Source organism: Halichoerus grypus, chromosome 5 (assembly GCF_964656455.1).
Source record: "Halichoerus grypus chromosome 5, mHalGry1.hap1.1, whole genome shotgun sequence".
Lineage (NCBI taxonomy): Eukaryota > Metazoa > Chordata > Mammalia > Carnivora > Phocidae > Halichoerus > Halichoerus grypus.
In genome coordinates this window covers 120,825,357-120,852,092 of record NC_135716.1, presented here as the reverse complement: position 1 = coordinate 120,852,092, position 26,736 = coordinate 120,825,357, and the positions used below count along the sequence as shown (strand labels likewise).

The following is a 26,736-nucleotide window of genomic DNA, read 5'->3' as shown; positions in this document are numbered from 1 at the left end:
TAAACAGATTAACTTTGTACATTTTAATACATTATATGGAATACATAAATTATTAGAATTTTCTACATAGCACCTTGATGTCACAAGTACCATTTGCTTCTTTCTTTTACATGAATAGTTAATTCCATAAAAATAGATTATTCATCCACCTTTCAGCATGTAAGAATTAACACAAACAATAGCAAAGTGGCCACCCTGGGATGTACTTGGAGGAAGTCTGGATAGAGTTGCAGGAAATTTGGAACAAATGGCGAGAAGAAAGTATGAGTTGGGAGAGGTGGGCAGTAGGAAAAACCCATTCAGTCTATAGAAGACAGGCCCCTGCATGAGCAAAATATTTCTTACTGAATAAGTGTGCTTTGGCATAGATTATCCAAGAAAAATGTATCTCAGATGCAGTGAGGGAATTGTGATGTAGGGAGTAGGGATATATGTAGTCTTTGGAAAGACTACCAGGATCTCCCATGTCCACATAGGCCTCTGTTATGCATAGTCTGGTAACTCAGAACCAGGAAGGTCAGGGAAGCACTTCACTTCTCACGCTGAGATATGGTATATTTTCAGATTGTTCCCATAAAGGAGAACAGGATTTCTGTTATCCTCCCAGGCTGAGTGTTTTTTCGTTCACCTGTTCACTTTAACCTGAGTTCTGCTTCTTGGTATCTCAGGGTTGGTGGCCAGTTTTCTTCAGCTCCCAGTTGGTTACCATAATGGTCACTGCTATGCCAAAATGGGTTTCCACTTACTGGATTTTTTCCCCCTATACATCTGTCTGTCTGTCTATCTATCTATCTGTCTATCTATCTATCTATCTATCTATCATCTATCTATCCACCCATGTTGAAGTAGATTTATAATTCTTTTGTACAGTTTCCTGGGAATACATTCCCAGGTTATTATTATTTATAATATTTACTGTTAGTTACTATATTTATAATATAATATTGTTGATTAGGTTTGCATCATATTCTATTTTATCAGTCAACTTTTAAATCATTTCCCTAATTAGGATCTTTAGTTTGTCTCAAATTTTTCATTATTACAAATATTCAAATCTTTGGCAAATTTTTGGGTTCTTTTTAGAGCATATTCTTACAAAAGGAATTTGATAAGTTTATTTTAGAAAGATTGTACCAATTTGTAAGGCCTCAGAAATATATGAGGCTGTTTGTTTTATAATACTCTAACAAATTTTTGGTAATTTATAGGAGAAAATTTGACCAAATTTTAATTTTTTGCCTTCTTTTTGTTCTTATCTGTTAAATTGAGCATTGTTATATGTTTATTTGCTACTCACATTTATTTTCTTTTCCTTTCTTTTTCTTTACCTACTTTGAAATTAATACTCAGGGGTTTGTAAGCACTGCTTATATAAGGTATTTAACCTTTGATTATTTGTTTAGACAGTTTATCTTGGGAGATGTAATTTTCCTGAAACATTCCTGTTGTCATTATAAATCAGATTCACCTAAACTTACTCTCATTTTCTGATAAGAAGCACTGCTTGTTTTTGAGATTCTTATCAAGCTCTTCTTCTGTTTTTCTTTTTCTTTTTTTTGTTTTTTGCCTTAAATAGTAAGGGAGTTTTTTTTTTAATCTGGTAAAAGTTCAACTTCATAAGGGTGAAATGACAAGTATTTGAGGTTGCAAAGGGAAATAAACATTTTTTTTTTTAGAGTTTATTTATTTGAGAGAGAGAGCACAGGCAGGGGGACGGGCACAGGGAGAGGGAGAAGCAGACTCCTGGCTAAGAGTGGAGCCCGACACTGCCGGGGCTCCGTTCCAGGACCTGGAGGTCGTGACCTGAGCCGAAGTCAGACGCACTTAACCGACTGAGCCACCCAGGTGGCCCCAAGGGAAATAAACATTTTAAGTACCAGGGAAGCGGTATTAGAGTAGTACACCAGGGCATAGCAACACTGGTTCAAACAGGGTTTCTTAGAGCCTTTTTCCTGCCATTCCTTATAATTCGTTAGAATGTCTGAGTCCAGAAGTTGGAACTGCTCTGTTGTCTCTGCACTGTTGGTACCTGTAGGGAGCAAGTATGAAAGACAACAATGGGCTATATATGTAGGGGCAGGGCCTGTGCTTTTGGATCTGCTACCATGCTGTTTCTTAGTTCCCTTGATGTTTGGTTTGGCAGTTAAATATGAGAAAGGATGTAATTTTAACTCTGCAGAAAAGTAGTGGTATTTCTTTTTTAAGGCAACATTTTATAACTTTACAATGTCAGTTTAAGTTACCTCTCTCTCTCTCCCTCCTTGCTTCCCTCCCTGAATGTTCTGGTGACTCATATTTGAGAATAGTCTGTGTGTTCTTTAAAACCTCATCTTTCATTGAAAATTGAACAAACTTCAACAGCCCAACACAAAAATAATAGCACCAAAACCAACCATGAACTCAGTGATATTGTCATTTAAGGAATTATTTGACAACCTTCATAGCATTTTGGGAAGCTGTCTCTGTTTTAACTAATAGCATCAGAGTTAGTAGGGGAGTGAGTATTTCTGTAAGTCATCTCTTTACCTCAGGGAGGACTTTTACCACCATGTGGGTTTTCTGTAGTTTGTAGAAGTAGTGGAATTGCCTCCAATCTGAGAGTTGTTAGTTCCTTTTGCTTATTCCAAAATAGTCTAATGAAGGAATTCGAATGTGCTAGAGACACAAATACATAATGGATGAATGAATGAGCAATAAAGTGTTTGGGTGAGGCTGCCAAAGATGTTAGTAAGAGATAACATTACAAATGCAATTTTCATTTAGTGGTGCTTTTGATTATTTTGAGTTTGCATTTTGAGGTAAAGCTCACAAAATGGGCTCACTACTGCATTTAGTTTCACTCATTTTGTCATTTTGCAGTTTTTAATTTGTCCAGGAACATTCATTGAAAAGAGTAATAGCATAATAGTTCACTGGAGTAGTTTTGTTTCTTATAGATAGTATTAGCCACTTGATTAGTTGTTTCCATAAGCTCCATATATCCTTTAGAAATTTATCTTTCTAAATTGTTCATGAGATAAAAATAACCTTCAGCTATAAAGGAATTCTTATATGTTAGGAATGAGAGTTCAGAATTTGGGCTAAAAAAAAATTCATGTAGGGGCCCCTGGGTGCTCAGTCCGTTAAGCGTTGGACTGGATTTTGGCTCAGGTCATGATCTCAGGGTCCTGGGATCAAGCCCTGCATCAGGGGGAGTCAGCTTGTCCCTCTCCCTTTGTTCCTCCCCCCATGTGTGCATGCACTCTGTCTCTCTAAAATAAATACATAAAATTTTTTAAAAAAGAAATTCATGTATGTAGCATAATTTAGAATAAAATTTTAAGCATTATTTAAGAGAAAAAGGTAGGAAATTTTAAAAATCAACTTTGGTGTCATGAGTAGCTTTTTTGAGGTGGGAAGGTACTGCAGTAAGCATTTTTTCCCCTAGGACCTTATTGGAAGATGCTTTCTCACTCCTAACAGAAAAGCCTTTCTATCATCTTCCATAGTATTATTGTGTTCAGTTAAAAAAAAAAAAAAAAAGTTCTAACTTTCAGGAGTCCTGTGTGGTTTTAGGGTAAGAAGAGTACCTTTTACAGCATGTAGAGGAAAGACATGAAATTTCTCCCTTCTTCAATGGGAAAAAGGTTAAATGGCTGACACTTTTTAAATGATCGAAGTGTTAGTGTGGGTGACAGTTTGTGAAAAGTCAAGATAACAGTTGAGACTGGTTTCAGGCTGCATTAATCTTTCCTACCTGAAGTGAGAAATAAATACATCATAGGAATGTATAGGGAGATATAATGCCTTTTCCTTCTAGGACACTTGTTTGAGTCACCTGTGGTTGCATGTGATTACCTTTGGATTGCTGTTTGGGATTGAGAGAAATGAGTGGGTGGTTTCAGTGCAGTTTCAATGTAGTTAACTCAAATAAGTTTTAGAATTAGTATTAATTTGGCCCCCTTATTAGATACCTTTAATGAGGAAGCCAGTTGTTACACAGGTAACTTCTTCACGGCTTTATAGAGTTTATTGTTGTCAAATAAAGGTAATTGGCATGGAAATCTTATATTCATTTACATTGTTGTCCCTCTTTGATTCTACTTAAATGTACCTTTTAAAGAATGAAATAATGACTAGTAGTTTTTTGTGGGTTTTTTTTTGCATTTAAAAAATATTGATTATGTTTAAATACACATAACATTAACAAAAAGACTCAGAATCCAAATGTTGACTCTCCTTGATTTGAGAGACCTATCTGGGGAGTACTTTAAATGAGGGCTCCGCCGTAAATAGTTTTATTTGTCAGACTAATAAAGTGACAGGAAAGGAATAGAATCTTAGCTAGTATGGCTTGGGGTAAGTCACTGAATGAGGGAAAAATCACAGTTTTGCATTTTGCTTCTTGTTTAACTGCTTTTAAGAACAAACTCTCTTGAGACTTGGTGGGGTGGGAGTTGCTATGGAATTTATAACAAAATAGTAAGAGAAATAAATAAAATTGTTAGAAAGTTATATTAATCAATGTGAAAGTAGAAATGAATTGTTGTACCTGAGGAGATGATGGAATTGTTGTTTTGTTACTTCTTCTGTGATTTTGTTGTCAGTGAATAAATTACACAGAATTATTGAAGACTTTTTTAATTGGATGATCCAATGTGAATGACTTGAGAATTGCATTTCTGATAGTAACTTCTTAATGTTAAACTGGTATTAACTAGTTATAAAAAGTAATAAATGTAAAGAGTGTTTCCTATTTACTGGGGTAGAGGAAAGAGAGAGGGATAAATTTGTTATTCTGTAATGTTTTTATGTGGATTCCTGGATGTTTGTGAACTCCAGCAGATGGTCGGTCATTTAAGGGTGCATTTCATAGTTGAGGCCCACTGATTTGGGGACTCTAGTGAAGATGTCATCTTTGTTACATTTATATTTTTTATTTTCTGATATCTGGATTTTTAAAACATTTTAACATTTATAAAAAGATACAGTTGTGGTGTATGTTTTTTTCCCTTATAAAAACATCTTCATTTTATGTTCCTGGGAATATTTGACATCTTTTTGATTGAGGAATTAAGGTATAAAATACAGCACAAAATAAAATTAAGTAAAAATTGAATGCCTATTGTGTGTTATGCATTGTGCTGGAAACCAAGGATACAAAAGTAAATAGGATTCACTTTTTTCTGTTGAGTAGCTCAGAGTTCAGTAGGGGAGGAATATTAAGTAAGGAGACTGTTAGAAGCATGTTGCTTCCTCTGACAGAGGAGCTCATAATTGTTCATGCACTTAGTTCATTCATACATCCATTTATTTAATATATCTTTATTTCATGCCCTCTATAAAGAGAGCACTGTCAACTGACTGTTAGGTTTTGGCATTATAATGGTGAACTAGATAGATGTGATACCTTACCTCAAGGAGAACTCACTACCCCTGTAAATCACCCAGGCACAGGGTCATTGTCATGTTTCTTCACTGTTATTTCTCAGTGTCTAGAAGAGTGCTAGGTACATAGTACGTGTACAGTAAATATTTACTTATTGGAAGAAAGAAAATAGATGACCCAAAACCTGAGCTCAGATTCTCTTTTCCCCATTGTTGGAGAAGGCCTGATAGGAGTTTGGAGAGTAATTGTTGCCTAAGAGAATAATGAGTAGAATATTCTATACAGAGGGAATAGTTTAAACATAGGCAGTGAGTAGTAAGGGTAATACTGAGGCTTAATACAGAATTCACTAATTTCTTTAAGAAGTAGATCAGAATTAAAGTATCCTATATTTCTGAAATTTGAAGAAGTCATAGCTTTTGTTGAAACAGACATCTCTTCATGTGGCATGTATTATTTTAATAGACATGCTTATCAGGAATTTTTATTTTAGGGCTTAATATTAAACTGATAGTATTATATAACTAAATTGCTGTATTTTAGTGGCACTTGTGACTTAATCAGTGGAAGATAATTTACAAATTTTTAAGGAAAGATCAGTTTATTTTTAATAAGGAATTTAATCCCAAAATGTTTTGAAGGATTCATAATGCATACTTTTCTCCTTAAAATATCCAGCGGCTTTTCACAAGTGGTAATAATTGAACCTAATAGCTGATGGCATTAGAAAAGTACTTTTACCTTGAGTGTACAAAATGTCCAGAATTGTGTTACTCTTAGCAAGTCCCAAAGGTAAAGGTTTCTTTTCCCTTTTGTTGTTTGTATAATTGGATTTAATTATGTATTATTTTTTTTATCCCACATTTATTTGTTAGGATTTTTCCAATGTAAGTCATAGTGTTTTGGATATAAGTTGGATATAAATAAGAAAACTATAAATATACTTCTTAAAAATTTTTCGTTTGAAATGTCTCATAATTTAAAATATATCCCCCCCTAAAAAAACAGCTTGTAAGCCAAAATGACACAAGAATCTAAAGCATTTCATTTATAAACGGTGAGATGATTATTTTGTAGTCTCATGATCTTATTTGAACACTTTCTTTTACAAGAACTTTATTTTTCTGTAAGGATTTGATTTGTGTTTCATGCTAATAACCAAGTTTACTTACACAAAAATTGCTACATTTTCAAAGCCAATGTGCTTATGCTAGAAAATGACACTACTTTGCTTTATTTTCTTTATTCTTAGCATGATAAGTTCAAAGGTGAAAGTTTTTTGTATTCTCTGCATGGCAGTTTTAGTTACCTCACATAAGATGGATAGGTTAAAAGAATTATATTTTAATAAACATAAAAATATTAGATGTTTTAGGAGTTGATTGGTAAAAGTTATTTCTTAAATGGACTAATAGAATAACTAAAACAATAGAGTGATAATCTGTAAGCTTATGTGAAATGAGTTTTTAACACATTGCCTTTTCATATACAAAGTTTTTAAATTTTATTTATTTTTAAAGTAAACTCTCCACCCAACATCAAGCTTGAACTTAGGACCCCAAGATCAAGAGTCACATGCTCTACCGACTGAGCCAGCCAGGTGCCTCTACCAACAAAAACTTTTTTATACATCCTTGATTTTTAAAATTTTGTTTTGATGACCTCATGAATATTCAGAGAGAAATAGAAATGTTGAACCATTGGTGAAGTAAGTTATCTTTTAGGCTTATTTTTGACATTTTCTTTTCATCTAAACTAAAATGAAATGGAAAAAAGTTTTCTGGAAGCTTGTAAGCTGTAGGTCAGCCTGGTTGAAATCATGTCCCCTCCTCATTAAGTATTTTATTCTCATTTCCATTTTAGGAAAAAAAAATCTCATTAACATATATAAACAGAAATAAATCAGATTTCAATATGCCAGCGCTCATAGTAGGCTGTGGCTTGCGTTAATTGTTTCAGTAGAGCTTGAAGTCACAGCCTCAGTTCCATAGAGGTCCTTGATAATCAGAAGGCATGGTGCTTACCGGGACCCTGGACAGCATGAGCATTAGCGTCCATGACAGGGTTTAGTTCAAAGTCATTAAGAAAAACAGTACCAGAAAAGTTGATGTTTTTATATTACAGCTTAATAAGACTTTTATAGGAATGTGTGATTTTACAGAAATGTATATAAAGGGCAAACTGAATGGAGACAATATTAGAAAAATAAAGTTTTCATAATCAGTGCCTAAAGTTTATCACAAGTATAAACTTGTGGCAGAATATACTGTTGTGAGAGTAGCATATATTCTCGCAAAAATGCTCATATGATGCAAAATCCAATGACAATTTCAATTCTGGTCTTACAAATTTCCATCTCAGAGCGGTGCATCTGTTTATTGGGAGTTATCCTCCGAATGTGAATGATTTCAGTCCTAAGTCACTGCACCTGTTACCAGGAGGTATTTATTCCAATCACTAGCCTAAAGCACAGAGAGTTATTGCTTGACATTTTATAGCTTGGGGGGGGGGGCTGTCTTTTCAAAATCATTTGTTCAGAGTGGAGAAAATGGAGCAAAACAGTTCATTTTACTCTAAGCACCGCTATTTGGCGGTATTCACATTTGCACAGCACAAAGCTGCAATATTGATTTTTTGCTCACAGGGCCTCCTACAAGTTTTTTCTTCGATTGTCAGGGCCACAGGATGGATTGGATTACACTTTGTTTGTTGGGATGCTTTTTTTTTTTCTTTGTTGAAACAGAAATAGATTGAAAGTACAACTTAGAATAAATGTCATAGTAATAGTACGATTAAAGGGCTTTAATTTGGGAATTTCTTTATGTTGATTATGTTGATTGGACAGGTTCATTGAAAGCTTGGCATACAAACACACTATTACTTCCTTTCTTGTTCTTCTTCCCCTGAGACTGGAAAGCACCCAGGACACCTTATTAACTATGTCCTCTGCAACAAGGGTCTGCAAACCTGCTTCTAACTGAAGAGGCATTAAAGTAACATTTAAGGATATGAACTTGGGAGCTGCATTAATGTATCTCAAACCTTGATTTCATTCTTACTGGATGGTATGATGATGGAAAAAGTAATTTTTCTGTGCCTCAGTTTCTTCCTCTGTAAAATGGTGATAATAGTAATACCACCTATTCAATATGGTTGTTTTGAGCATTTAGTCAGTAAATATTCATAAAGTCCTTAGAGGAATTTCTGGAGATGATGGGGTGAAGAGGGTGGCAAATCCTCTCCCAAAACAAGTATAAAACTGAACAAAATTGTGAACCACAACCATTTAGGGCTCTGGAAATTAACCAGAGCCAAATAAGAAATTGGGAAGCATTTATTTATGAAAAGCTATAGAACTTCTGATATGAACAGTGGAAGTTCAAAGCCTTCTAGCCTGGGGTTGCTCCTACCCTCCACCCTCCACTCTCCACTCCTTAGCTAAGTCTTTGTGGTAGTTTCATTAGGGCAAGGCTGGCCTTGAAAGTCAGTGACTGCTGCCAGAGAGAGTTGGCTTGATTTGGAGTGGAGGATGGAAACCCGTGCCCAGCAGTGTTGCCAATAAAAGTAGTAAACACTGTGGAAAACAGATGGGAAAGACTCACAGCTCTGCTAGCCTGAGATTGTGGTCCCTGTTGGGGAGATTGGAGGGCCAGTCTGAAACAAACCCAGGAAATCTTTGAAATGAAAGAGCCAAAAGTTCTCTATGCATTCTTGACTAAGTGGGAAGCTACACACATGCCAAAGAGATGTGAGAGGAGTTGGCAGAAAGTAAATAACCGAGGCTGGCTTGAAAACTGCCTGAACTTCGAGCACTCTCCCTAACACACACACACACACACACACAGACACACACACACACACACACACACACACACAAAACTGCCTGAACTTCGAGCACTCTCCCTAACACACACACACACACACACACACACACACACACACACACACACACACACACACACACAGCAGCGGAGACCTTGTTATGGGTTTATGGTGTTTATGTAAAGACTCTGCCCAATCATTGGCTGATCACTAAGCTATGCAGACCCAGGCGATCCCTAGAAAGCCAGGCTAGAAAATAAAAATTAGAATTAAAATAACAATAGTGAGCAGAGACTGCAGCCCCAGGCTGAGGGAACAGATTCTGTAGATTAAATCCAGTCAAGATACTAAAAAGAAAATATTACAGTAGCAGCAATTCTCTGGGGAAGAAAATCCAGATCCGCAGTTGCTAACAGAATATTATTTAAAATGTCTAGTTTTCAACAACAAAAAATTTATAAGATATGCTGAGAAACAAGGAAATTGACCCATAATCAGGAGAAAACGCATTCAATAGAAACTGTATCTGATGTGGGCCCAGATGTTAGATTTAGCAGATAAAAATTTCGAAGTGGCTATTATGAATATGTTCAAAGAGTAAAGTAAAGCTACAAGTATATTAGAGAATTAAGAGGAAATATGATGGCAATGACTTAATAAATATGTAATCTCAATAGAGAAATAAAAACTATTTTAAAAAGGCCTTGGAGAAAGGCCTTGGAGAAATTCTTGGCACAGATTAGTTGTTATACCAGTGTGTTGCAAATAAATTAACATTTTTCTTCCCAAATACAGATACCCAGCTTTATCTGAACCCAGAGATTGTGATTCAGTAGGTCTGGATTAGGGCTTGAAGATCTTTTTAAAAACATTTACCAGATGACTCTGATGCAAAATCATGTTTGGGAATCAATTATATAAGTCCTGGCAAGTGACTTTAAAAAAAAAGTCCTAAAAATACCCACTTTAAACAGTTCAGAATTACATCATATACAAAGGAAGAAAGTGTGTTTAAGAAATAGTAGCCATACCTGTGATGATTTATTTCTGTGATTCAATATAGTAAGTTATTAACGTGATATAAATAAAGGAGTAAATAAATGTATTTAGGAATAAGATTTGTTCCCTTTTTTCATCACATTTACTTAGTGAAAATGTTGAATTTTTAAAAATTCAAAAAGAAGGCACAGCAATTTACATTTTTCTAAAAAAATTATGTAAATTTTTCTTGTGATTCCCATGATTGACCCATGTTTATTTTAACCCTTTCACTGTCTTTGATTAAAATAGTTTATCCAGGAAGATGTCATCACATGTGCTTTCCAGAATTACCTTGACAGAACTGTATAAGCTACATGGTTACACATCCATTTAGCCTTCTCGTGTATGCTTATATTTTAAAGAAATAGAGCAAGTAATATATTACTTGGTAATCACTTGAAAATGTTAGAATAGCATGTGTTACCTGATAAAAAGGAGGTTGCCTATTTAGAATCATAGACTGATGAAATTTGATGCAACTTCGAAAGGACTTTAATTCTTCAGAAAAAGAAATTAAAACCCAGAAACATAAAATGACTTAAGCCAAATTCACAAGGCTGACCCAGACACACATACTTCAGTATTCCGTGCTCTTGCCATGTGTACATATTTGAACAGCGTAGATTGTGCTCTCTTTATATTTATGGCACACTACACTACATTTCCAAAAATATAATTTTCGTTATTATCTATATGTTTTGTGACCCTTTCCCATAATTGTGTCCTGTCAGATTTACTAATATACATTGGTGGATTTCAGACTGCGTGAAAATTTATAAAATTATTATCAATAAGGTGGCTTGAGAAGACACACCATACTTTTTCTGTTTGTGGCCACTAAGAAGAGCATGAGCTCAGAAATCTGAGAACCCTGTGTGCATTATAGTCAAACTCATAGTAATCCTTGAGCCTCTGAACTTTATGCCTTGGTTTCATACTCTGTAAAGTTGGTATTATAATAGTAACCTACTCCATTGTTTTTTGTTGTTGATAATGTTGCTTAGCATAAAAAAAGTGATCCATATAAAGCATTTAGCACAGTACCAGAACGTATTAATTGGTGTGTAAATGTTAGCTATTATAACTTTTCTGTGTCCCTATTTGAATTTTTGTGTTTCTGATTGGAAAAACAGGGTTTAAATAAATGAAAGTTCATAAGCATGTTACTCACCTATCTTTATGAGAAACACTAATGAACCCAGCAGTACCTAGAAAATAATAAATTGGCAGAATTTTTTTTCTTTTTTGAGGATGGCATATCATTTTCATTGATTATAAGTGGTTTATCTGTTTCTAAATGCTAACTTTTTATTTCTGTTACCAAAGGAAATAGGTATTAAGGAGGGGGAAAAATTGCAATTTTTTATGGTTTTAACAAACACTAGTTTGATTTAGCTTTGGTTTGACAATACTGGTTAGAATTATGTGTCATGTACCCACCTAGGCATTGGAATTATAACTAAGAACTCTGTCATCATAGTCTAGCAGGGAAGATATAAATTAAAAATGAATATGCATAGTACGGTATGGTAATAATAAGCACTTTAGTGAAGATGTATAAAGTTCAATGGAAACAGAGGGGAGAGGGCAAGAATTTATAAAGGAGAACACTTATGATTCAAAACAATAGACACTGTAGCATTTAATAAGGCAATATTCACTATTAAGAACTCATTCAGTTCTCTGCAGTGAAAGCATAAGTACCATGATCTCTCTTCTCCAGAAGATTCTACATTAGAAATCTAAATTATTAAAGTATACTGATCTTTCTCTCCTTTTCCTTTTCTTTTTTCTTATTTTACTTGTTTGGATGACTATGGCTAAGGTTTAAAAATCCTCTCTCTGAATTACCAAAACAGCAGGACACTCAACAATACAATTTCTTAAATATCTTTCAAAAGCAGAGGAAGATTAACTTAGAACCATAACTGTAATCCTGCAAACTATCAAGAACAACAAAAATTAAGGGCTTATTTTAAAAACCACAGTGCTTCATAATCAATCCTATATTTTTGACAAGTAGTGAAAGTTGTGAAATACGGCTCCAAGACAATCTTCTAATAATGTGTTCTAACAGTCACAGTATTTTCTAATAATATGATTTATTCTCATTTATTAAAGATTTAAAATTACAAAATATCTCTGCCTTTAAAATAGTCTGTGCTTCAAAATTTTGTATGTTGCTTGTTTGAATTCCCACAAAGCTTTTGCCATTGAAGTAAGTGAAGCTCTAAAGCATATATATTTTTTTTATTTATTTGAGAGAGAGAGTGCGGGGGCGGGGGTCGGGCAGAGGGAGAAGCAGACTCCCCGCTGAGCAGGGAGCATGGGGCCTGGAACTCCAGGATCATGACCTGAGCTGAAGGCAGACACTTAACTGACTGAGCCACCCAGGCACCCCCTAAAGCGTATTTTCTACAGAAACAAATATAAGAATACTAGTAAAAAAACCCCACTAGTTTAAGTTGAATTATAAAGTCAGTTTAGTACAGTATCAGGAAACAGAAGAAAGCAATAATAAACGTGTAAAAGTTTATTTATGAACTTTCACAAATAAACTTTTTAAAAGTTTGGCCTATATTTGTCTTGACATTTGTTTAGCTCTATTTTTTTTAAGATTTTATTTATTTATTTGAGAGAGAGCACGAGTGGGGGGTGAGTAGTGGGGAGGGGCAGAGAAAGAGGGAGAAACAGACTCCCCACAGAGGGCAGAGCCCGAGTTGGGGCTCAATCCCAGGACCCTGAGATCATGACCTGAGCCAAAGTCTGACCCTTAACCAATTCAGCCACCCAAGAGCTCCTGTCTAGGTCCATTTCTGTATTCCTTCTTCATAGAGCACCTTTCCACATACCTGTAGTAATCTCATAAGACCATAAACCTTCTTAGTAAAAACCTCCCAAGTTTGGGGTGGGCCGCAATCCTCTGAATATTTCTGTTCTCCAAGTTGCGTCCTTTTTTGCTCTCTTCATCGCAATTACACCTTTAGTTTTCTCAGTAGAACTGAGAGCTCGGCCGCGTCTGAGAATTGGTGATTTTTTAAGTCATATCAAAGTGTAACCCAGTCACCCTTCTGGAGGATTATTTGTCTGTTAGAAAGAAGGTGCATGTTTTACCAGGTGACTTTTTTCCATTGAATTAGTGAGAGGCATTGTACAATACAGTTAAAGAGAACAGGTTTTGGCATTGGATTGACCTGGATGTAACCCAGTTTTATGAACTTGAATTTCATAACTTGGAACTGTTTATTTCTGAATGTCAGGTTTTTTTTCTATAAAAGGGACATAAGGATAATTTTTTCTATAAAAGGGACATAAAGGATAATTTATGTGATGCATGTAATTGATAGAGATAAGAAAAAATACTAAAATTATTGCTGGTCTTTATAACAGGAATGTTTGAGATGGTGACAGGTTAGAAAATTGAAATACAAAATTGAGGTAATGTTGAAGTTTTTGACCGTGGTAGCTAATCATGGGGTAGAACACCAGCACAGTGAGGATGGACTTCACTCGCACATACTGCTGGCTTTCTTTGTGTTTACCCTTTGTCCTGTGCTGTGTTACTACTACCTGGGTCCCCTGGTTGAAAACTTAAAATTCTAATCTTTTATTCCATCTGGGAATCTTTTTCAGCACTCATGAACAGAAGTTGTCTATACTCTTTCTAATACACCGCACTTAAATTCATATGGCACTTTTAATTGAGCACTGTTATGTACATGATCTTATTTTAGAGTCACACAGGTAGGAAAAGTCACATCACAGGTGTTTCATCTCAGTTCTCTAGATGACAAAAGTGACCCTTAGACAAATTTTGCCCTTCCTGGGTTATTTCAGCTTGTTGGACGCTGTTGGAGCTGTGCTGGCGCCTTTGAATGCCCAACTGCTGCATGCTTCCATTTATGCCAGTTTTAAATAAAGTGTCTATAAATTGACATAAGCTGTTGTGCCATAAGTATGTTATTGTAATAGTATCAGTTTTTTTGGGGGGGGAGAACTGCTAAGACAAAAGTATTTTTTAAGATAATGCTACTAACAGCAATTAATACGTCTACATTAAATGAGACCTTAAAGTCAGTGTATATCAGAGCTTTTATTCCACTGCCTAAATGAAGATGGTTTCTTGATTAGTTGTTAAATTCTGTATTTGTAAAACTTGTCATTATTTATAAATCCATTGATTAAATTGGCCATTTTTCTTTGGATTTACTCAGAAAGAGTCACTTAGTTTCTGATTGTGAGTAGATTATACAGAACATATTTTGTTTGAGTAGTTTTAATTTGTATTTACAGGTGAATAGTTCAGCTAAAGATATATATTTAAAAAACTAATAAATTCTTGACATATAGTAAGGAGTCAAGGAATTATTTAATAAATGTATGAATGGATGACTTAAAAAACATAATTTTTGTGACACCTCTTGAATATAGACATGAATCATATTACTTGAAAAATGCCTTATTAAAATAATATATTTCATAAATGTGTTGATTTTAATTTCTTTTTTCTTTTCTTTTTTTTCTTTCATTTTTAAGGTTTCAGCAGAGCAGCTTTACCATTCGGGTTAGTTAGGCGAGAATTATCCTGTGAAGGTTACTCTATAGATCTGCGATGTCCAGGCAGTGATGTCATCATGATTGAGAGCGCTAACTATGGTCGGACAGATGACAAGATTTGTGATGCTGACCCATTTCAGATGGAGAATACAGACTGCTACCTCCCAGATGCCTTCAAAATTATGACTCAAAGGTAAATACTTATTTGTTAATATTCCATTTAGCTACTGCATCCAAACTGGTAAAATTATTTTAATAATTCTAAAGTCGATGAATAGAGTCCGTATCTCAGCCCATTTATTAAACTGAATGAGGCTTTTACCTACTAATGTTGATTTCTACTTTTAAGCTTTCGATATTTAAATCTCTGAATCATTTTTATATAGTTTGACATATCAGAAGGAATATGTAATACCTATCTTTGATTTTTATATGTCATAAAATACAGAGTAAGAATAATATTCCATTGTAATCTTCTTTTTTATGTCTGCAGAATTTTGGAATATCTTTGTAACATTAAAAATGTTTTTAACTGTCTGGGTCTTTGGCAATAATTGGTCCTTAATTTTTTTAAAAAGATTTATTTAGGGGCACCTGGGTGGCTCAGTTGGTTAAGCATCTGCCTTCGGCTGAGGTCATGATCCCAGGGTCCTGAGATAGAGTCCCTCATCAGGCTCCCTATTCAGTGGGGAGTCTGCTTCTCCCTCTCCCTTTGCCCCTCCTCCCTGCTTGTGCTCTCTTGCTCACACACACACACTCTCTCTCTCAAATAAATAAATAAAATCTTAAAAAAAAGATTTATTTATTATTTTAGAGGGGGGAGGGGCAAAGGGAGAGGGAAAGAGAATCCTCAACCCGACTCCCTGCTGAGCATGGAGCCCAACACGGGGCTCGATCTCACAATCCTGAGATCATGACCTAAGCCAAAAGCAAGAGTCAGTTGCTTAGCCAACTGAGCCACCCAGGCACCCCAGTCCTTAATTTTTTGATTAATATATTTACAGCAAAAATAAACAGAGAAAGTACAGAGTTACTGTAGTCCTCTTGGTACATAGGCACGACCTCCCCAGTTATCAACGTCCTGCATCACAGTGGCTCATTTGTTACAATAGATGAACCCACATTGACACCTCATTATCACCCAAAGTCCATAGTTTACGTGAGGGTTTATTCTTGGTATTGTGTATTCTGTGGGTTTTGACAAATTTATGATGGTGCGCATCCACCATTGTAGTATCATACAAAGTAGTTTTGCCATTTTAATAGGTATGTGGTGATATGTTATAGCTTTGATTTGCATTTCCCCAATGACATGTCATATTGAACATTTTTTAATATGCTTACTTGCCATTGTATATCTTCATTGGTGAGGTGTCTGTTCAGGTCTTTTGCCCATTTTTAATCAGTTGTTCATTTAAGTGTTCTTTATATATTTTGGCTAACAATTCTTTATCAGATAGGGCTGTGGCAAATATTTCCTATCAGTCTGTGGTTTATCTTCTCATTCTCTTGAAACTTAGCTTTAAAAAAACAAACAAAACAGCAAACTCAAGTTAAGAAAACATATAGCGTGCTTTCTGTCTTTCTCTCCTTCCATGTATTTATCTCATTGGTTAATATTGTGTTTTTAAAATGATGTGTTGGAGGGGCACCTGGGTGGCTCAGTAGGTTGAGTGTCCGACTCTTGGTTTCAGCTCAGGTCATATTTCAGGGTTGTGAGATCAAGCCCGAGTCTGTCTCTGAGCTCAGCATTGAGCCTGCTTGAGATTCTCTCCCTCTCCCTCTGCCCCTCCTGTTTCTCTCTGTCTTTGTCTCTCTCTCTCAAAGAAATCTTAAAAAAAAAGATTTTCTAAAAAAAATGTGTTGGAAAGTGTGTTATAAAATTTAAAATGTGTAAATGATATCTCTTAATGGGATAATTGCCTTCTTACATATAGATAGAATACCAAAAAACTGCTGAGGATGGGTATTGCTTTTCCTCTGCCTTAATATAGAGCACCTAACTCCTGGCCTCTTTTATTTTCTCAATTTTGCTACACTTGGCATCTTAATTAAAATTTTCTTATATATAAGATATTAAAATCGTGGTTAGTTATGGTCAAACTATACAATAATATCCAGCAATTGTAGTTATTTGGAACATAGAAACTCTCTGAAGGAACGTTTAAGTATCACAGAGTTTATTATACATTATTGCTTTTGTATTTTGTTTACTAGGAAAACCCTTCATCTTTCTATTCAAAACCTTCACCCTCTTCTCCTGCCTCTTTTCCCCCTTTGGACACAATATTCTGTCTAACTTTCTAGCTTATTTATTAGTGTACCTTAAAGTAGAATAGCAAATTTTCTAGACTGGGGTCTGGTTAGTGTAGGAAAAATGAAAACATCAAAAGGTAATAAGAGGCAATGTAGAAAAAAAATGGAAAAACTATTTTTAAAAAATCCATGCCATAAGAACATGGGTACAAATTGCTGTAAAATTTCTGATTTCACAGAGAATATGTTTTAGCCATATTATAAGTAGCACATTTATGTAGTTTTTCTTTAATGTTAATACTGGTCAAGATTGTTTTTTAAGAAACCAGAGAACGTATACAATACTTTTAAAAAGATTTCCATCAAAATGTTTTTATTTTGGGGGCACCTGGCTGGCCCAATCAGTAGAATGTGTGACTCTTGATGGTCAGGATTGTGAGTTCGAACCCCACATTGGGTGTAGACATTACTTAAAAAAAATAAATAAGATCTTTTTAAAAAATGTTTTAATTTTAGTTCTTAAAGTGTTCTTAAAGTTATTAAAAAGTTATGGCAAAATCTCATTTGCATCAGTGGCACTTGAGAAAGGTTTTTAAAATTTAAAACAGAAGTTCGCTATGGATTGTGTAGCATTTGGAATCTGGCCTGTGAAATAAACCATAAAACATAACTAACTTTATTTGGAAGAATAGATTCTATGCTCCAGTAAATTGTAATAGAACAATTTGCACATAGTGTTTCAAAATTGGGGAACTGCCCATGCTAGGGAGACACTAATAATGGACCATTTATCCATTCTTTACATGTTGAACTGTTTAATTGTAGTGATATTAGATGAGTATTTAGGAGTATGCCAGAGGGAAGTGGGAAGTAAAGAATTATTATGTGCAATTACCTGTTTTTACAAAATTGACAAGCAAAAATCAGAGGAGTTGGTACAAAGAGAGGGTCTGGAAGAGCAGCCTTGAGGAGTTGTACATTGTAGGTAACTTATCGTTGTATGTGGATGTCTACATTTAAATACATTGTTCAATATCTAACAAAATGCATAAGTCTTAATCATATTTGTATCTATTAAATATAATTACATATTATAGGAAATGTACAAGATAAGTTATTTTCATTGTTTCATTATGTTATAAAAGCAGGGCTGCATTTTTGATAATACTTTAAAAGAAACTAGAGTTTTGGGGGTATTTAAATTCTGTGGAAGAACACAGTTGTTCACTGTACCCTTGTTACCAAAATCTCCAAACAATTTATGATGTATTAGTGCAAATAAGGGGTTAATTCCAAAATTAGCTGTAGAATCCCCATTTTCAAATTGTTGTATTATACTGGTGGCTTATAATTATTTAGTCAGCACAATAACAATTTAAACAAGAACACTTTAGTGACAGGAAGACAATGTTAAAAGGACTTAAAAATGAGTTTCTCAGTGGTGGCTTATAAATACTTCATTCTGCGTATGTCAGAATATAAACCTTTAAGGAAGTCTGCCATATTTGACTGGTACGCAGATTCAAATAACTGTAAGAAAATATGTAGACAGTATTTTTGCTGCTGAATTATTACTGAATAATGATTGAGTGCCCTGTTTTTGTTTTTGTTTGTTTTTTTAAAGTAAGCTCTGTGCCCAATGTGGGGCTTGAACTCATGACCCAGAGATCAAGAGTCTCATGCTTCACCAGCTGAGCCAGACAGGCACCCCATTTTTTAAGTATATCCCTGTTTTTTTATTGAAAAATACTCTTTCAGTGTTTACAAATAAAGTAAGAGTTATTTTTACCATATTCCTAATAATTTAGCAAATTTTCTATTTATAATTGTCAGAAAATGTGATATTTGATAATGTAGAAAAAAGAGACTTTTTTTAAGATAAAAAAATTTCTCTCTAGAAAGCTCAAATAAAAGCACTTGAACTTTTCTATTAAATTTCTAAATTATAATGATGGAGATAAACACAAATTTCAATACCATTGAAATTAAAATATGTTTGTATTGTATTTCAAGGCTTTTTCACCCCCTCCCTCACTGTCACACTTCAACACTGAGAGTCAAGTAAATAAATACACTTGTAATTTTGACTGTGGCGGTGGTAAAAGTATTAATAATTGTTTTTCATTCTTCACTTTCTATTTCTATTCATTCAGAAGTGTGAAACGAAGGATCTATTAGAAACTGACATGACACTTGTCTTATAAGTACAACAAATGGCTCATCCGAGAAAGTGAGAAATGAAATTCTTCCCTAAAATGCTATGTATTTTAATACTTTATAAAATAATCAGCTTGTGCTTTCTATCTCTCTCTCTGACAAATAAATAAATAAAATCTTAAAAAAAGAAAAGAAAAGGGACGCCTGGGTGGCTCAGTCAGTTAAGCATCTGCCTTCGGCTCAGGTCATGATCCCAGGGTGCTGGGATCGAGTCCCACATGCTGAGCAGGGAGCCTGCTTCTCCCTCTGCCTGTCGCTCCCCCTGCTTGTGCTTTCTCTCTCTCTCTCTCTCTGACAAATAAGTTAAATAAAATCTTAAAATAAACACCATTAGAGATAATGATTTAGGACTTTGAAGATAATTATAGTGAGGTACCTTAAAAAATTGTGCAACAGTTTTAGCTCTTTGATTTCATTAAAGCAACACAAACAAAAAACCTTAGTACTATTCTGAAGTATTTGATGAATAAGAAATTAGAATTTTGCTAACAATATCGGGTTTCTGCGGCACACTCAGGTACAGTCTAGTTTCTTAAAGTGATGTGCTAAATTGTATCTGAGATCATCTTCCAGTGTTATTTATGACTGTCCCTTTGTTCATGTTCTTCACTCTGAGAGCCTGCCCATTCTGATCAGGGTAGTTTGCTGCCTTAAACAATGCTTTATAATATGCCCTTACGTTTTTAGCATTTCGGTTTAGAGATCTGAAAGTAAATATGTACTTTTTTCCAATATTTAATGTTAGGTTAATGGGCATGGGTAGGTGAGGTTTTACAGTGGATGAGTTACAGAGTTAACTCCTACTATCAGATATGCATCAGTGTACTTCTATCAGTACAAAGAGGTTCTGAAATTAATAGGTATTCTCCTCAAGAAGCTAGAAAGAATACATTCCTCAGTGTTTTCTTATGGTGGGAAAGGTATATTTTGTGTAATTGATTCAAAAATAGGCTGTTGTTGTTTTGAAATTACCCGAGGACAATAAAGGACTGCCCTAGACATGGAGAACTAGCTCCTTTAAAGCTTCTGGCCGGGGCGCCTGGGTGGTTCAGTTAAGCATCTGCCTTCGGCTCGGGTCATGGTCCCGGGTTCCTGGGGTCGAGCCCTGCATCGGGCTCCCTGCTCAGTGGGGAGCCTGCTTCTCCTTCTCCCTCTGCCTGCCACTCCGCCTGCTTATGCTCTCTATCTCTATCAAATAAATAAATTAATTAAAAAAAAAAACAACTTCTGGCCAAAATTTTAGCCCACATGTAGACAGCATGAACCTCATAGCATAACTACATGATATTTCTTATTAAATAAAGTTCAGTATATTTTTGGCTGTTATACTACCCATTTAAGTTTCTTTAAGTTTATTTGGGAACAAGCTTGCATATAAAGCAAGCAGTTGTTTATACAGATTCGGCACTCACAAGAGTAGTGAAAGAACGTATAGATGAAGCAAACATAAACGCAAAGTTGACAGTTGCTGGTGAATAGATGATGTCATTCACAGAGGTTCTGTAGTTTGAGCATGCAAAAACTCTAGAGAACACCTGAATATAAGGGACAGAGGTAAAGTTGCCATCAAGGGAACCAGGACAAGCACAAGAAGGTAATGTCCCATAAAGCTAATAACAAAGTTAATAGTAATAGCAATAGTAAAATAATAATAGTAAAGTGTAAAAGATGTATACTTTTTTTATTGACGTTGAAGATTTTTATTCCATCTAGACAGCGCAAATAAAAGAACATGCAGGGTTTTCATGATAGAGTTTCAGAATAGAAATCAAGAAAACGTCATTCAGCCTTGCCTAGACCAGAAGAATTAGGTATTTCCCTAGTCACAGAGCCCACAATGAATAAATACATGACGTAGATTTATAAAGTAGGGGTACAATTCAGGGACTTTTGTCTTAAAGGGGAAAAAATCTGCTTCTAGACCTTGGGTACAATTTCATTAAATTAAGCTAAATAAGTAGGTGACAAAACTTATTTCAGAGCCTAGATCTTTTCCACATTGGTTGGGATGATGGAAGTAAGCTCAAATATGTAGGAACCAGATTAATCTATTTTCATCCTGTATCCCATTCAGTAAATTTTCTATCCGTAAACTTCCCTTTTCTAAACCTATCAGTGTCCTAACCTATTATCTCCGAGCATAATTACATTGTATTTAACATGTCAATCCAACAGCAACTCAAGTAGTGACAGTTTCTTGTGTGTATGAGAATTTGAAGCAGTGTATTGTTGTCTATGTATGTGCGTTACTTTTTCTGTTCAATGCCTCATTCCATAAATGATGGAATGTAGATGGACAGTAGATGCAAAGTGAGTCTCGAAAATGTAGTGCATATTCCCAGCATGTAGTTAGAAGTAAGGCTCCATGGAAAGGACCATGCATGCCTTAGTCTGGAATAAGCACAATGATCTTTCCCTCTACCTTTCCACCTCCCATTCTTGCTACCAGTCAAGGCACATACCTAGGGACCCTCTGTGGGGTCAAGGCACATACCTAGGGGGTGGGGTGGGTGGTGGGGACATAGGCGATTGTTTCTATTTTAAGAGAGTTATTGAATAACATGCTTAGAACTGCTGAGGAACTTGGGACTCATCATATTCTAGTTCCCTTTCATTACATCGGGGAATAAACTATCATTGCATTCAGTACATTTTGTCCACACTGCAGTATGTATTTTCTCCTCACTTATTTTGAAAATATCCGTGGGAAGGTGTGACAACATGATATCCCTCTTTGCACTTTGTGAACCTTTGGAAAGGTTAAATTATTTGCTATAGGGGCTGAAACTTCAATTTGTCTATACCTAGAATCTCATTAACTAATATCTTAGTGACATGAAAATTTATTATTAAGTAATAACTAATAACTAGTTTAATAATTCTGTTATCTAGGTTTTAAAAATACACTTCTGCTATTTTCAAGCATACTGATAAGATATTAAGTGTGTGTAAGATATTTAAAAGAGATACTTAAATACACACGCATACATGCAAAACTTTCCTATGGGAACTGATGAATATTGGAAGCTTCTCAAAATTTAACCAAGAAAATCCATTAGAATGCAGTCACAGTTCTGCCAGTATTCTCTGGGAGACTTCATGATTATAGATTTCGGTGTGAGTATATTTTCCTTGACATACAGCCCTCTCAACTTTTATATTGATCATTCAGTCTTCGTAAAGAAGCTTTGTATCCAAGTCCGAGCCATATGAGAGTTTAATTATTTTTCTGTTTTGATCTCTCTTTATAGGTAACAATACACTTAAAACCTGTCTTTCTAAGATATTCATATCCCTGCCTTATTAATGGAACTTTTTTAGAAGGAAAAAATAAGCCAAACCTGCCTTTTCACCTAATTTGATATTTTATAATATTTTGGGGTTTTGTGTATTTTCTTCTTGCATTGTAAATACTGGTCAGGGATACTTTTCTCTTGCTTAGTCTGTTTATTCATTGAAACTATTCATTCTCATAGGATTTAAGACTGCCATTTCTGAAGAACTACATTTTTACCTTTGTGCTGTTTATCCCAAGTGCTTTTATCTATCTGTGGTGTCAGATTTATCAGCCATTTGTCCATTAAGATGAAATGTATCTGGGGAAAAATGAATAACTCAGGTGCTACTAACTCATCATCTCTGTGCAGTATACTTAGGTTATTTTCTGTTAGGTGATGGATTTCCACTAATGCTTACTCTTGGCCGAGTTGCTTTAAGACAGCGAACTGGAATTATAAGCATCTCTCTTTGGCCAAGGATTGGGAGGTTACTAGTATAGACCCTTGATCCTTAGTATAGTAATAAATAACCATTAAAGCTCTAATTGGTATATCTAATTGGACACATACTTTGCATGTCACTTACTGATGGGCATTTAAACCAAAGCATTCATTATAGGAAAGGGAGACTGTTGGCAGTAATAAACATGAAACATATTAAACATTCACATTTACTGTGCAAGAAAGACTAATAAATTGTAAAATGGCTTAGAAGACAAATAATCTAAATATCCCTTATGACCCTGCTTATCAAATGTAGAAGAAAGAAACAATGTCACATCAGAGATTCTGCCCTACAGGGTCCTCTGTTTCTCCTTTTAAAATGAAAATTAGTAAAACAATTCTACTGGATAATGAGGACTGAGAGAATAAGTGTGAATTGCCAGTTTTATCTGGTACTTCTGGTTAATATGTGGGTTTTTAACCTTTTATATTATGTCTTTTGGTTGAGGAAGCCAGGACCAATTTTTCTTAGGACAAAACATTACTGATCTTCACTATTTCCTAAGGATTATTCAGTGAAGTAAGAGGTTTGAATAATACTTTAAAAGTTTGAATTTGATTTTGGTTTTGGATTCTGGTCAGATAAGGGAAAAGGAAGTTCGTTTTCAAAAGGAAAGACATATCTCATTTCAACTCTGGTGCTTTTGCTTCAGTTTTTATTTTTAGAAGTTGTCTTTATTTTTGAAACCAAAGTGGAGAGGTGAAGAAATAAACGTGAACATCGATTTGACATACAAATTTCAATATTATTGTAAATAATCTGTTCATAATGCTTTTCATAGTCTTAGGTATTATTTACTCCAGCTTTCTCATTTGAAAGATGTTTCAGATGAGATTACAATGGTATCTCAACAGTACATGTAATGTCATATACCTTGTAGTTTTTACTCAGAACATTCCTGACTTCATCACGCTAAAATATTGGCTTCTCTTTACAAAGTCAATTAACATTAATTATGTTAATTGACAGAAACCAAGTCCAATTTAGTGTTATATTACCTAAATGCACTATATAATCAATATTAAATAACTAAATGAAAGCACACTATATCTGCTTACATAAGACTAGTTTCAAATACCCAACTGAGTACTTTGTTTTGTACCTAAGTGTGATTTCTTTTTAGTGTATAGCCGCTCTCTGATGGCATGCTACTGGTGTCATATATAAATATGGCTTACAGGCATCCTTTTAAAAAATGTTATACTTTAAACAAATAAAAATAGATGCTTAATCAGTTATAGAGAATAGAAATGAAATTTTACTAGATTTTCAAATCAAAACATATTCACTATTTTTTCTTTTTATTTGGCTTTCTCTTCCCTTTCCCCACCAAAAATTCATAGCCAAATGCTACTGAAATGCAATGTAATACATATTTTCTACCCTTATAAAAAATAAATTATGAATTGTAAATTCATTTAAAAATTTGGAGTTATTTTTGTATGTAGTAGAGCTTCTTATCAGCATGTTTATTACCAGAAAATTAATACATGTATTCATTAAAGCTTTGGAATAATTTCACTGTCTGAAAATACTGTTTATTATTTAATACCTTTTATTATGCAATAAATAATGATAAAATACAATTTTGAGTGAAGATGAGAATCTTCCATTCTAACTATCCTTTTTATTTTATTGAGATTTTTAAGTAAGTAAAAAAAAAAAAAAAATTATCCTATATGTTATTTGGTAGAGAAAAAAATCCTTAGTCATTGTTTTATTCCAAATCCTTACTTTATTTTCTTACTAGCGGTTGAGGAGCTCTGCTTTGCCACTCAAAAGCAGGTAGCAATTGTGAATCAGTATCATTTATAATACATTTATTGGCTAATTTTATCAAATGAAGAGAGAAAAATATTTGATATTAAATTATTTTCAAAGTGCTCAGCTGTCATTTATTATGGCCTTACTAATTTTTCTATATATCACATAATGTAATTGTACCTAGACTATATTAGCAATAGCAGCAGTAACAAAAAACACTGGTATCAATACACTACTTTGTACGTAGTCTGAAGAAGATTATTGTGGTTAATTAGGTTTTTGATAGCATAATGAATTTATCTGTCTTACAGGTTTTAAAGACCTATTCTTTTTACTTTGCTATGTATTTTCTTGAAATACCATATAGCAATTCAGTTATAGTTCTTAATGCTGCTTGCTATTCCACAGTAGGTTTGGACCTAATATTTCTTAAGTTTCTAGGAAAAATCAGGTTTTGAAGAAATGAAAAGAAGTGAGCGATTCTGTAGTCTTGATATTTATTTCATATAAATCAGTCAAATATATTGTTTAACTAATACATTTCCCCGTTCTCCCAATATTTCTTCACGTCATATGCAGCCAACACAGACATGCTTTTAGAACTCACCTAAACACACTCCCCATGGCCTTAAAGAGAGTGTCTGAAATGATAGTCACTCTGTATAAGTTGTCTTGAGATTATAGCAGTGGTCTTTCTTTTCTTTTCTTTTTTAAGATTTATTTATTTATTTTAGAGAGAGAGTGGAAGGGTCAGGGAGAATCTCAAGCGGACTCCACGCTGAGTGCAGAGTCTGACTTGGGGCTTGACCCCATGACCCCAAGATCCTGACCTGAGCCGAAACCAAGAGCCGACGCTCAGCCAGCTGAGCCACCCAGGCGCCCATGCAGTGGTCTTTCTGTTCATTTTTGCAGACCAGAGATCTGTCATTGTTATTGAACTCACCTGTAATTTGTGAAAATATTCCTGTTTCTAAAATTGGATTTACCATGAAGCTAATGAATCTTAAATGTCAGAGCTGTTCACTTGCACAGGCTCTTCTAAGGCGTTGTTAGGGCCCCTAGCAGTGTGCTCAAAGGGTCGTATGTTTTTGTAAAGTTTGCTGAAGTATGATATTTAAACAAAATCTTTTAAGGTTTTGATTTCATTCTCTGACTTCTTCTCTGTTACACTTCCCCTCATTTATGGTCACTTAGGAGTAGCCAGAAGCTACTGGGGTTCTGTTAAGTAGAGATTCAGTTGGTGATAAATTCAGTTTGGATATGGTGGGGTATTTTTATGTGGTCTGCAGACACTCGTGTACAGTTTAGTTATTGCTAGCTATTCTGGTGAAGAAATGGCCTCTAGAATTACTCCTATTATTCATTATATTGCCTTACTGATTGTGACATAAATGTGCAAGGCCAGATGTCATGTTACAATTTGAATGTGTCCTATGGCACCTGAAATATGTGGCAAGTGGAGGAGAAATAGTGTTTGATATGTATGGAGCCAGGAGCTAGTCTGTGGAATCTGATTTTCAGTCATTAAATGTGTTAAACAGTAAGTGGGGGATTTGGTTCTCACCTATAACTAATCAAAACAGAAGTTCTCTCCTATATATTCTTGGGGGTACATAGACAACATTATCAGATGTAGTGCTTACAATTATAAAGACAACATACTGTTCCCCTCTTTCAATGAGTATCAGATAAAATAGAATTTATCAGAATACCTGTATTCGTGGGGCATAGGCTATAGCAATTCAGCAAACATGAGCACCTCTGACATTGTACACTTTATGTATCCCAACCATCAGTAATAAATAACAAATTGTGAGCAGCTGTTCTAGAGGAAAACCAAAATTATAGAAAGTGACACTGAAATTGTATATATGAGACAATGGTAGGATTTGTGGTAAAAAAAATTATTAAGGAAAATATCATAAAGG

The 26,736-nt window shown here is 34.7% G+C and overlaps 1 protein-coding gene across 23 annotated transcripts in view; it reads left to right on the top strand.

Moving 5' to 3' along the window:
- Window positions 1-26,736, top strand: part of ADGRL2 (adhesion G protein-coupled receptor L2) — a 609,197-nt gene that overhangs the window by 509,748 nt on the left and 72,713 nt on the right. For all 23 annotated transcript variants that reach the window (XM_078072845.1, XM_078072847.1, XM_036076672.2 and 20 more), the window contains one exon: window positions 14,768-14,981. In XM_078072845.1, coding sequence (XP_077928971.1) covers window positions 14,768-14,981 — 214 coding nt within the window. The remainder of the gene's footprint in view (window positions 1-14,767; window positions 14,982-26,736) is intronic.